Below are 12,234 nucleotides of genomic sequence, written 5' to 3'. Positions count from 1 at the left end.
ACTTCCAGCCCTAGATAGGCAAGTAGGGTCCAGTCTCTCCGGCCACTCGGAAATCGTCTGATTATGTGTCTTGTTTCCTGGGCTATGTTCGCTTGACCTCCCAGGGCTGTGGTAGTTCTAGACTCGCAAAAGAGAGACAATATTTCAGCCCGACGTGACCCCAGATTTTACTAAAGACGGGCCAGCTTACGGTAAGCGAAAGAGGCTTTCTGAAGGAGTGTTGTCAATTCCTTGTTGCAGAGGCAACAGCAGCCCAGCCGTTTGCATGAGAGCGATCGCGGGCTGGTAAAATAGGATTTGTGGTCGGACGAGTCAACAAGGACGAGGATGCAAAGCGCCTGCAGGGACGAGGCAGGAAGCACTGCAGGGACGGAATTGGATCTCAAACACAGATCATCTTGCAAGGCCTTGAACGGGTGCCATCCAGAGTATTTGGATTTGCACACTGCACGTCTGAACACTGTATAGGACGAGTCAAGCCCAGCAAAGCAAAAGTCCTGCAGCAAGGAATGCTGGTGTGCATCTAGTCTGGTCTACCCAAGGTAGGTACGGTAGAGCACAGCACAGTACAGCACAGCACAGCAGAGCACGGCAACAAACGGACGGAGACTCTTTCCGAAACCAGCCAAAACTCGAGGTTTATGCTTGCTTTGATTGGTCGAAGTAGCGAACATCAGTGCACCGTCTCTCATACGAACGCTCCCAACGCTCCAGCCTAGCAATGACAGCGAACGTGGTGGAGATCTAGACTGCTCAAACGAACAAAAAAAATCTTCAGAGGGATCATGCGCCCACGAGTGTCTCAACATGGGACTAGACCCCTTCTTGGGCACATACCTGAACTGAATGAATGGCTGGGTTGCTCTGCTGCTGCGCTTCCCAAATTTTCAGCCCTAGTTCCACCCAAATCCGAGCCTGCCGACTGGCGCTGGCACGGCCACCACCGACACCGAGAATCCGTTGGCCAGGAGCGCGCTAACGCCTCTAGCGCAAGAGTTAAGGGGTGCGAGGAGTGGCACTGTGGCGAGCACATTCATCAGTGTCAAGCCACTCGGGGCGAGCAGCCGATTTTTTTCTACCTACCGTAGGCTGAGCAAGCCAGGTTTCGTGGGTTCTGGCCAGGGCCATTAGCAAGAGCACCGGCTTGTTTTTCTTTTTCTTTTTTTTTTCTTTCTTTGCTGCCGGCCTGGCGGCCTACCCTACCCGCCATGAAGCTCAAAACATTACCCGCCCCGCCAAGGCGTACACCCCCCCTGAGCCTAGCCAAGCCAGCCCAGCGCGCGCGCTCGCCACAAGGGCAAGTCGATCCACATGCATAGCAGGATCAAGGAGAGGAGGCGATCATAAGGGGTGGTCATTGCTTACCGTGAAGAAGCATTTAATACCTAACCGACTTTATTGTTTTGCGGGGGTGTATGTGAAAGGCTTTGTTATTTTGCTCCAAAAAAAAAACAAGTAAAGCAAGCTCCCTCCTTCCTTTTTTCTTTTTGACGCAACCATTTGCCACTTTTCTATTTTCATTGTCACTAGTCGCTGATTCTATCACAACAGCAAAACCCCTCATCCAGTTTTCGGTTTTTTCAAGACTATTAACAAAGGCCGGCCCCTCTCCTCATCTGGCCAGATGGTCCTGACCTTGTTATTCATCATCATTTACCACTCTGGTCCATCTTTGTCGTTACATCAACCTAGTCTGCAACCACCTCGGTACATCTCGGTCGATTTAAGTTCATCACAGTTATTCGCCTTTCAGCTCACATCACACCAACAACCCCAACCCACCGGGTCAGCTCCGCGAGGGAAAAGAAGAAAAAAAAAACAAAGGATGGCAATCGCACAGGAGCAGGAGCTGGTGCTCATCACGGGTGCTACCGGCCACGTTGGGTCTACAACCTTGGCTCACCTTATCCGGGCGGGTTACAACGTTCGGGCCGTGGTTCGTTCCGAGGCCAAGTCTGCCCAGCTGTTGGCTAGGCCGTCGATCCAAAGGGCCATCAAGCACAGCCGCAGGTGGAGCAACAGGTATCGCAACCAGCTCACCACAACCACCAGCACCGGCCAGCTCTCGTTTGTTGTCGTCCCCGACATCACCGCCCCGGGCGCCTACGACGATGCAGTAGTCGGTGCCACCCTCGTCGTCCACATCGCCAGCCCCCTGGTCACTGCCGACACGGTCCCACTATCAAAGCACGAGGAGTACTTCCTGAGGCCGGCCGTGCGCGGCACGCTCGGACTGCTCGAGGCCGCCCGGGCCGCCGGAACCGTGAGGCGCGTGGTCATCACATCGTCCATCGTATCGCTCGTTCCCGTCGACAGGATGGAGGGCAACCTGAGCCCAGAGGAGGCTCGGTCGCTGCCGCCCGTCCAGCCCACCGACAGGGTGCGTGACGCCGATGGCCCCTACACATCCGAGTTTGCCGCCTACCACGGATCCAAGGTGGCCTCGCTGGCACACGCAGAGGAGTGGGTCGCACGGGAGTGCCCGGGCTTCGACGTCGTCTACCTGCACCCCAGCTTCGTCCTGGGCCACAACGATGCCGCCACGACGCCGGCGCAGGCCCTCAAGGGCACCAACGCCGTGGTGCTGGCGATGCTGCTGGGGCAGAGGTTTGGTCCGTACGCCGGCGCGACGGTTCACGTTGAGGACGTTGCGCGGGCGCACGTCGCCGCCCTGGCTGTGGATAGGGTCCCCGGCAACCAGAGCTACATCCTATCCGGCCCGAGGCCGACGACGTGGAACGACGCCAAGGAGATTGTCGAGCGGAGGTTCCCCGAGGCCATCAAGAGCAGAATGTTGGTCACTAGGGGCAGCGTCGACACCACATACCTACCTTTCGACGTCTCATTGACGGAGGAGACGTTTGGATTTGAGTTCACTTCGTTCGAGGAGCAGGTTGTCAGCACAGTCGGTCAGTTTATCGAGTTGAGAATGCAACAGAAGGCTGCCCTCTCGAGGAAAAACGCAGCAGTCAGGGCAAGGGATACATTGCCATCGGTTCGGGCCAATGCTTGAGGTTTGGAATTGAGAGGGATTGGATGGATAGACGGAGTTATTTGGAGTTATGCTGGGACGACGGTCTGATTTTGACGGATTCTTTCGCTGGATTTCCTTTGTCTCTATTTCATTTGTCAGGTTTCGGCTGGTTCTGAGCTGTGTCCCACAGTTGGACAAAAGTGTATTCACCCTGTAGCATTTAGCATTTAGCATTTAGCATACCTAGTAAGATACCCAATGATACAACGGGCGAGATTGTAAAGCCGTTTGAAAACTTTTTTCCTTGAGCTACTGCGGAGTAACAATTGTCCTCCCCAGTGAATAGACAACCAAACGCAACATGTGAATCATAGTTTGAATTGACCGATCGGTAATAGGATTGATTGCTTGATAAGCATCCCTCCATACTTTCTGTCATCTCATCTTTACAGTAGGTAAGTGGTGTACAAGGTAGTCAGTCATTCAACGACGCTTGTCTCACGTGGTACAGAAAGCGGTCGAGTATTGCTGCTGTACACAGCAAAAGATGGGATAAACAGAATGACGTTATCGGGGAAACCTCCACCCGCGCGGGGATGTAGGACCCAGTCCCGCCCCAACCCCAATAGATGGCGGGGAAGCTTAAAAGTAGCTCCGGTTGGAGCGCTCCGATTTTCGGGGAAAGCATTGAAACCTACCCTAGAGGTACATTATAACGTTGACGAGAGCTTCAGTTTTTTTTCTTTCTTCTCTTCCAATTGATCCATGGCCGCTATATTCTGTAATTTGTCAGCGTCGAGAACAATTGCATTCTCTCTTCATCTGGTCTCTGCCCAAACACGCTGCAAACCAAGACACCTTTCCCCAAAGCACCTGCAGTACAAATCCATCTCGACCGCTACCCCTCTTCCTCATCGCAGAGCAAGCGCCCAGGCTACGCCACCGCCACCGCTAGCAAAAGCACAAAGCAGAACCATGGCAACGATGCGCGCGGTAGCATTCGACAAGACGGGCGACTCGTCGGTCCTGTCGCTGCGCGAGGACATGCCCAAGCCGACGGCCAGCGCGTCTCAGATCCTGGTCAAGGTGGAGTGGCACGGCATCAACTTTATCGACACGTACATGCGGACGGGGCTGTACCAGTTCGCGACGCCGCCTCCGCACGTGTCGGGGACCGAGGGCGGCGGCATCGTGGAGGCGGTGGGCGCCGAGGTGCCGGCCGACTACGGCCTCGAGGTGGGCGACCGCGTGGCGTTTATGAAGTCGCCGTCGGCGGCCGAGTACGCGGCCGTGAACCCAAACCTCTGCTTCAAGCTGCCCGAGGGCGTGTCGACCAAGGACGGCGCCGCGTTCCTCCTGCAGGGCCTGACGGCCTGGACGCTGGTGCGCGACGCGCACGAGGTCAAGCCCGGCGAGGTGGTGCTGGTGCAGGCCGCGGCGGGCGGCACGGGCGGCCTCGTGGTGCAGATGTGCAAGCACCTGGGTGCGACCGTCATCGGCACCGTGTCGACCGACGCCAAGGCCAAGCTGGCCAGGGAGCACGGCTGCGACCACGTCGTCGTCTACACGCGCGACGACGTGCTCAAGGCCGTCAACGAGATCACGCACGACCTGGGCTGCCACGCCGTCTTCAGCGGCGTCGGCAAGGCCACCTTTGAGCAGGACCTGGCCGCCACCAGGAGGAAGGGCTCCTTCATCACCTTTGGCAACGCCTCGGGCGCCGTCGAGCCCTTCAGCCTGTTCAAGCTGACCGCCCGGAACGTCAGGCTGATGCGCCCCACGCTCTTCAACTTTGTGGCCACGAGGGAGGAGTGGGACGCCCGCTGCAGGGAGCTGTTTGACCTCTTGGCCAAGGGTGTCGTCAAGACGCACATCGGTGGCGTCTACGACCTGAGCGAGGTGGCCAAGGCGCAGGACGATTTGACTGGGCAAAAGACGGTCGGAAAGCTCCTGGTCAAGGTTGCCAAGGATTGATCGTTTTGTCATGTTGCGACTTGGCCGTCTATTAATCCAGTCCGTCTAGGGTCTCTTGTGCTTTTCTATTAAGCTATCTGTAGTATACTTCTAGTCAAATAGGATTTGCTTGAACTTGTCCACCCCCCGGCAGGCGTGAGTGAGTCTACATCGAGAGCTGGTCCCGTTCATTAATTGTTGCATTATTTCTTTTTTTTTAGGAGCGAATCCCCCCGACCATCAAGCACGCTCTACCATTATGCCGCCTCTAGGAAATCATCACCAATCCCAACCCAGTCATGATTACATTACTCATCAATCACTTTCCGACTCGGCTGGCAAATCTAGACAAACGGCCACCAAGCAAGCTCGGAGAGGTAGCCCGTGATGAGCTTGCCGTGCTGGATCATGTGGTCGTACGAGAGCTTGTCGGTTGTGTCGTTGATGGTGTGGATGTAGGGGTTGTGGTTGCCGAAAGGAGTCTCAAAGACAAAGGTCGAAGGGTATCCGGCGCGAGTGGCCGAGCCGTGGTCCGAGCAGGCGTAGCCACATAGTGACTCCTCGTAGGGGATATCGGTGTACTGCAAATCGACCTTTGTTAGTTGCCTGTTCACTACCGAGATTGCAGTCGAGCCATGTCAAAAAAGGAGAAGAAAAAAGAAGAAAAAAACCAAAACTTACGCCGTCAATGACAAGCTTCATAAAGTTGACCAGATCAGGGTCGGTAAAGTCCGTGATCAGTCCAAAGCGCTCACGGCCATCGCGACCAATGTAACCAGTCATGTCCTGCTGCAGCATCGCAACAATGTTGCGGTTGAACTGGCGGTACGTGTTGAAAATGTCTTGGCTGCCAAGCAAACCAGCCTCCTCTGCTGCGTACCAGTGGAACTCCATCGTGTTGAGGAGCTGACCGGCCTTGACGCGAGGGTCCATGAGGAACACGCGCATGGCCTCGAAGATGGTGGCCGAGGCAGAAGCATCGTCGTCTAATACGACAATAATTAGCAACCTTCATCCAATGTTTCCAAAACACAGCCCAAAAAAAAAGAAAGAAAAAAAAAACTGCGCAACAAAACAAAATGAGACTAGACTAACCGGCTCCTGGTTGACGGCCGTTACGGTCACCAGAAACAATCGAGTCGGCGTGGCCTCCGACGACGACGGTACGGGCCTCGCGGCCGGGCAGGGTGACGACGATGCTAGGCTGCACCCAGGCGTTGTGGCGAACGAGGCGGATGTTGGCGCCGGGGATGTCGGCGGCGTCCAGGACGGCCTTGATCTGGTCGTGGAGCCACTCGACGGACTGGCGACCAGTCTCCGACATGTAGTAGCGGTTGAAGAAGGAAGAGTAGCGCTCGACCGTGGCCTGGATCCTCTCCTTGTCGAGCTTGCCGATGAGCTTGGTGGCGTTGCACTTTTGCGTCAGGGTCTTGGGGTAGGGGACCGCAGCGATGCGCTTCTGCAGGTCCTCGGCCATGGCGTTGGGGGCCTCCTTCCACTCGGTGATGTCGAAGAAGTGAACACGGTTCTAAAAGAATGGTTCAGAAATTTTGTATCAAAACACTGCGTCTCTTTTTTTTCTTTGGGAATTCCCGTAAAACAACCGTAAAACGAGCCAAAAACTTACGTCCATCATGGCCAGCTTCTCCTCCTCGGTCACCTCGATCGTCACTCCAGGAGCCGTCTCCAAAGTGTACATCTTGGCATCTGCGCGCCTAAAGATGGTCCTGGCGGCCGTGCGCGGGAGCGAAGTGGGAGGCACACCGCAGGCATTGACCGTGGCAACGGCCAGGGCCGTGAGGAGAGCACTGGTAACCTTCATCTTGACGTCTTTTTCTTCCCTGAGGGGGTTCCCCGAAAAGCCTCAAAATTTAATGTGAAGCTAAAGTGACGTGTCGGCGCAGTATTTGCTGAGCAAGCTACTGACGGCGGTGAAGCTACCGAGAAGGTGTCTACAGGGCAGAAAACCTTTTTTGGATCACTGACTTGACGGTGAGCAACAGGACGAAGGGGTCAGACGAGGACAAAACCAAGCAGACGGACCAAAGGCGGCCAGGCCCTTTTTTAATTTCTGGTAGTCTGCCTGCGCAGGAGGCTGGATTACCACGTACAACAACAAGCCCGGGCCGAGCTGCCTACCCACCTTCTAGATACAGGAATCTCCAGGAAGAATAATGCTTACTCTGTGGGGGGTGGTATGGTAGCGTAGCTAGGGGGGACGTACGACTGAGCAGGGGCCCATGTCTGTTCTCCAAGACTTCTCCGCACAGCGGCTGATTTACACCGAGAGATTTTCATCCAAACATGGTGTCGGTTGCTTTTCAACGGTTGGTTGCTTGAAACGGAAGCTCATGTCTTGCGGTTGTAGGTACGTAAGCACAGGCGAAGGCTGTTTCCCCTCCAAAAAAAAGAACCCTAGATTTATTCGACTTTTTGGGAAATTCCAATTGGCTACCGTAGGAATTCGGAAGCTGCAAGGCACCGAACCATGTTTGGTCCAGGCGACACCGCAGCGGGTAATTGCCCAAGACGGTTCAACCAAACAAACAAACGCCAAGATCCAACCCCTACTATGTAAAGGAGACAAAATCCCAGAACTTGTTGGTTTCTGGAAGCATACCAGGGCAGTTCGTCTTGCTTGTTCATGTTTTTTTGGTTGAAGTCTATTATACTGTCGTCTGGGAACCCCGTGTTGGAGTCGCAAAAACACATTTTCCAGTAGTAGCAACTTGGACAATTAGGGGGTTCGCGAGTATCACATTGAAAGCCAACAGCAATCACCTCGCCTTGGTCGGGGTCGGTTATGGTACGAAGTACAAAGTAGAATTTAACCACTCACTTGCTGCTGCGCACTCAATCAGGAAGGTGATGTTCCGCCAAGTCCAGCTGCCAAGATAATGGCTCTCCGTTTCTTGCTCTTTGAGCAGGAAGTCGCCTAGAGGCCAAGTTTGTGCCGAGAATGAACTTTGCACCCAAACCCCAGCTCGAGACCGTTACGAATTGATGACCTTCTGATCTGGGTTAGGATTGACAGCCTGGGATGTATGTTGCAGACTGTCATGTAGTGTCCGGGCTGTCACATCCAGGGAAATCGGACGAGTGCTGCACGTTGCGGGTAGGATATGGCACGTGACTTTCTCGATTGAACTGGCGGCGGTGCATAATTGTTGCAGTTAGATAATCAGATAGATCTCGGTGTCACATGATGACAAGCGCTGAGTCAGTTCTTCCTAGGAGCACGATAAAAACGCCGCCACGCGCTTTTTAGCCTAGATCACTACCCACTCCAATACATGGCTCTCCTACCCAATAAAGCAGGCTGCACGTGTACATAGTACGTTAGTGTGCGTCACATATGGCGTTGCATACGGCGTTGCAATGATAGTATTTATCAACAGCTACCAGTACCCATTTATTCATATACGACAGTACTACTAGACTAGCAGGGCTTGAAAGTGGGCAAGATAGCCGTTGGCCGTGGAACCTGTGAAGTGATCGCTGATCAGTTTGACGCTAAAATAGTCGATCAACTAACTTACTGATGAGGTGCTCCAATCCATGTCAAAGGTCTGAGGCTCTACTATTACCCCCACGGCAGTTTCAGAAAGAATATCTCAGCCTGTATATTTTTATTTTTATATATTCATTTTCATCGTCATTACACATTTTGTAGGCAAACCTTGGAATATGCGCCGCATTCAGCTGCAGTCGCGCAGCGATACGACGCATATTCCAAAAAATCATTCTGCGGTTCGTCCGAGTCCAAGCCAGCGGGTCGCTTCCTAGCTCGGTAATGTTTCCGGTACAAAAACAACGAATCCCCTCATCTCCCCCTTTTTTTGGTTTACAATGTGACGCAGAAACAGAGCCCAGGCTTTGCCGTATAACACACAAACAGTATGCACATCGCCCACAGCCTTGCCACCCAGGTTTCCGGAGATAATCTACTACCTAATCTAGTTCTAGTTCTAGTTTCTGTGTCGATTGCAGTAGGGCACTACGAGCGGGTTGGAGGGGGGAACATGCAGGAGCATGGAGAAGAGTGGACTTTTTTTTTCGGTCCCTTGACGGCCAGTTGATTCGCGTGCATTGCAAACAGAATATGGTCATGGTCGTGGATGTGGAGCGACAAGTGGTTTAGCATGCGCTACCATGGGGAGAATTTTTTTTTTTTTTCCTTTTCTCAAATAAAACCTCCAGTCCCTTCCCGGGGCTCGCCGGTTGCCAGCGTGCTTCTTCAACAAGAAAAAAAAAAGTCTGCGACCAAAGAAACGTACAGGGATGCTGTCGACGGCAGCTTTCGATCCATTGGCAATGGCCACGACTCTGGTCACCGCCCAGAACCTGCTGGGCCTTGCGGTACTGTGGATTGTGTACCAAGTCCTCAAGGCCCTCTATAATGTTTCGCCGTTTCATCCATTGGCTCATATTCCGGGGCCAAAGCTCGCCGCAGCGACGTACCTGCCCGAGTTCTACCACGACGTGGTCCTTTTTGGTCGATACACGCATGAGATCAGGGACATGCACCGCAAATATGGGCCCATTGTCCGCATCAACCCGAACGAGATGCATTGTAACGACGTCAACTTTTCCGACGATATTTATGCTGTGGGTGGCCGGAAGCGGGATAAGCCGCAGCATCAAATTAACGGTGCAGTGTAAGTGGTTATCCAGAACTAGCCCGCATTCCACTGCCACCCAAGATATCACTGACAGCCACAATTTTCTTGTGCATAGTCTTGGAAAATCCGGCTTCGGCACTCGCGATCATGACCTGCACCGCACCCGGAGGATACCCCTGGCCAAATTCTTCTCGCGGGCCATGATAACCAGATTGGAGGGCGACATGCACGAGCTCGTCCAGAAGCTTTGCGACAAGCTGCTTGCCGAGTCGGGCAAAAAGGAGCCCGTCGACGTCACCGTGGCCTATAGCTGCTTCACCTCGGATGCCATTTCCGGCTACTGCTTTGGAGAGAGTTTTGGGTTTTTGGAGCAGCAAGGGTGGTATCCCAACTTTCGCGATCCCACGGCCGCCACGCTGAGGATCGCCTTTTTGCTCCGCTTCTTCCCTTGGTGCAAATATTTCATGGTGGTTGGCCACTGGCTGGTCGACTTTTTGCCCACCGACATAGCCCTCCTCATCCAGACCATGCAGATCGACATGCCGATCCGGGTGGTCAAGACAAAAACCGACATGGACTCTGGGATCCAGTACAAACGCCCAACCGTGTTTGGGTCTCTGCTGCATTCGGAACTGGACCCGTCCGAAAAGGAGCCGCAGCGGTTGGCCGACGAGGCCGGGGCCGTGATCGGGGCCGGTACCGAAACCGCCAGCTGGGCGCTCGCCGTCATCACCTTTCATCTGCTGTCCAAGCCTCACCTGCTGGAAAAGCTACAAGCCGAGCTGCGCCAGGTCGTCGACGGCAGCAACAACGACAACAGCCCCAAGAGCCTCCCTCCCTGGTCCGTGTTGGAAACCCTGCCGTACATGAACGGCGTCATCCAGGAGGGCCTGCGTCTTTCGTACGGCGTGTCGGGGCGGACGGCTCGCGTTGCGACGCACGAGGACCTGGTGTACCGTGGCACCTTTGGCGGGAACCCGGTCGAATACGTGATCCCCCGCGGCTACGCCGTCGGCATGTCGGCCGCCGTCACGCACCACGACGAAAACGCATACCCCGACTCGTACGAGTTCATCCCTGAACGGTGGATGGACGGGCACAGCAAGAAACGGGATGCCGAGCGCGCCAGTCTGGCTTTTTCCAAGGGGAGCAGGTCTTGTCCTGGCAAGAGGTGAGTTGTAACTTGTATTCATTTTTTTGTGAAGCTGCAAGTTTTTGTTTCTGTTTTTGTTTTGTTTTGGTCTTTTTTTTTTCATCTGCTAATTCTTGCGTCTTGTAAAAATCCGCAGTCTGGCTCTTGCCGAAATGAACCTGGCCTTGGCGGCACTCGCCTTGCGTGTGCTTCCCCACGCTACTCTGTACGAGACGACTTATGACGATGTGCTGTATGATCATGACATGTTTATCCCCAGGACCAGGAAGGAGAGCAAGGGTGTTAGGGTCAAGATCAACTGAGTCGTGCTTGGTGGCGATGAACAAGTAGCTAGAGTCAAGAATGGGATTTTTATATGTCTTGCTCTCCGGCCATGACCTTTCATGTCAAAAGGATGCTCATCTACAGGCATATGAGTGACCAAGATTGGGTAGAAGTGTCTCAACTAACTTGAAATGCTGACGGAGACTCGTGCATCGGTAGACATTGGGAAAACATTATCAAAGCACCAGCTCTAAGCCTTCACCGCCGAGGTGAAGATGGTGCTTACTATTGTGCATAACGTTCATAAACTTTGGCCCTCGGTCAAGTTAATCAAATGTAGATAGGCCATGTTCGCCGTGTTTGAGAGTCAGTTCCAGCCTGAAAGGTGCAGACTGGCAGCATGAAACTAAACAAAGCAGATTATGCACTCATACCTAGGACTTGACCACCTCACAAACAACCTCCAAGAAAACAAAGGCCGCTCGCATCCACACATTAGCTGACAATATAACTACCCAGCCAGTCAGGGTTTAACAAATACACGACTTGTCTTTGCCCGTTGTTGTGAATTAGTTAATCCCAAGACTATAAAGGAAAGGGAAAAGAAATCGTACGACCAATACCCTACGACTATTATTAGCAAGGTTGGGTGCCCAGTGTCTGACACTAAGAAAAGTCCAACGATCGTGTTCAAGGTCGTGGTGCAGTTATTGAAGCTTTTCACTGTCTGGATTGTTTAGTTACCGGCGCAGTTGCTTGCGTAGTTGCCTTACACTCTTATTGAAAAGTGCATTGAGTAATGCACCTAACATTAACAATGTTTGCATTTGGGTTGAGATTTTCGGCAAAAGATAGCAGGTGCGATCCGGGTGTTTTAAACAGCATTTATATGGTTATATTGATTGAGCACCTTTTACAGATAGAATATTACAATTGAAAAAAAAAACGTTTACATAGAGACTGAAAAGACTTTTTATACCACCAGAGACCGCATATAATGGCCTGTTTCGAAACATTTGAGAGGTTTACAATTACATATTTCAAAAGCGTACCAAATTTGCAAAGTGGTACATTAACCATTACACGTTAAATAGCAAACATTTGTTTATTTTGAAAATGTTATTTTTTTCAAATAAGAGTTATTATGGTCGATTGTAATACGTTTTTAAAATGTCCGAGGGTCTAACATGGGGTAATTTCGTGGTTTTCGTCATTAACGCTCCAACGTGTTTGTTTAGAGGCGAGTTTTGAACCGTTTTTTTCCGTTT

The 12,234-nt window shown here is 52.8% G+C and overlaps 5 protein-coding genes across 5 annotated transcripts; 3 read left to right on the top strand and 2 right to left on the bottom strand.

Annotated features, from left to right (window-relative positions):
• Window positions 1–361: 361 nt before the first annotated feature.
• On the bottom strand, window positions 362–1,128 carry MGG_17160 (uncharacterized protein; the record flags this gene model as incomplete). Its single annotated transcript, XM_003716901.1, has 3 exons — window positions 362–460; window positions 838–975; window positions 1,084–1,128. 3 exons carry the CDS (start codon window positions 1,126–1,128, stop codon window positions 383–385), a joined length of 261 nt encoding a protein of 86 aa, XP_003716949.1. The 3' UTR covers window positions 362–382.
• Window positions 1,129–1,662: 534 nt separating this feature from the next.
• On the top strand, window positions 1,663–3,089 carry MGG_06585 (uncharacterized protein). The gene has a single exon (XM_003716900.1). The coding sequence runs from the start codon at window positions 1,826–1,828 to the stop codon at window positions 3,011–3,013; it is 1,188 nt and encodes a 395-aa protein (XP_003716948.1). The 5' UTR covers window positions 1,663–1,825; the 3' UTR covers window positions 3,014–3,089.
• Window positions 3,090–3,618: 529 nt separating this feature from the next.
• MGG_06586 (uncharacterized protein) lies at window positions 3,619–5,112 on the top strand. Its single transcript, XM_003716899.1, has one exon. It carries the CDS (start codon window positions 3,740–3,742, stop codon window positions 4,946–4,948), a length of 1,209 nt encoding a protein of 402 aa, XP_003716947.1. The 5' UTR covers window positions 3,619–3,739; the 3' UTR covers window positions 4,949–5,112.
• Window positions 4,870–6,960, bottom strand: MGG_06587 (leucyl aminopeptidase). Its single transcript, XM_003716898.1, has 4 exons — window positions 6,555–6,960; window positions 6,023–6,455; window positions 5,609–5,913; window positions 4,870–5,508 (listed from the first exon to the last, which is right to left on the bottom strand). The coding sequence occupies exons 1-4, from the start codon at window positions 6,747–6,749 to the stop codon at window positions 5,272–5,274; spliced, it is 1,170 nt and encodes a 389-aa protein (XP_003716946.1). The 5' UTR covers window positions 6,750–6,960; the 3' UTR covers window positions 4,870–5,271.
• Window positions 6,961–8,787: 1,827 nt separating this feature from the next.
• Window positions 8,788–11,314, top strand: MGG_06588 (trichodiene oxygenase). The gene is made up of 3 exons (XM_003716897.1): window positions 8,788–9,585; window positions 9,665–10,720; window positions 10,839–11,314. Exons 1-3 carry the CDS (start codon window positions 9,209–9,211, stop codon window positions 11,002–11,004), a joined length of 1,599 nt encoding a protein of 532 aa, XP_003716945.1. The 5' UTR covers window positions 8,788–9,208; the 3' UTR covers window positions 11,005–11,314.
• Window positions 11,315–12,234: the final 920 nt, after the last annotated feature.

The sequence above is a fragment of the Pyricularia oryzae genome, chromosome 4, assembly GCF_000002495.2.
Source record: "Pyricularia oryzae 70-15 chromosome 4, whole genome shotgun sequence".
Lineage (NCBI taxonomy): Eukaryota > Fungi > Ascomycota > Sordariomycetes > Magnaporthales > Pyriculariaceae > Pyricularia > Pyricularia oryzae.
Note: the sequence above shows the minus strand (reverse complement) of the source record. Positions and strands in the feature narration are given on the sequence as shown.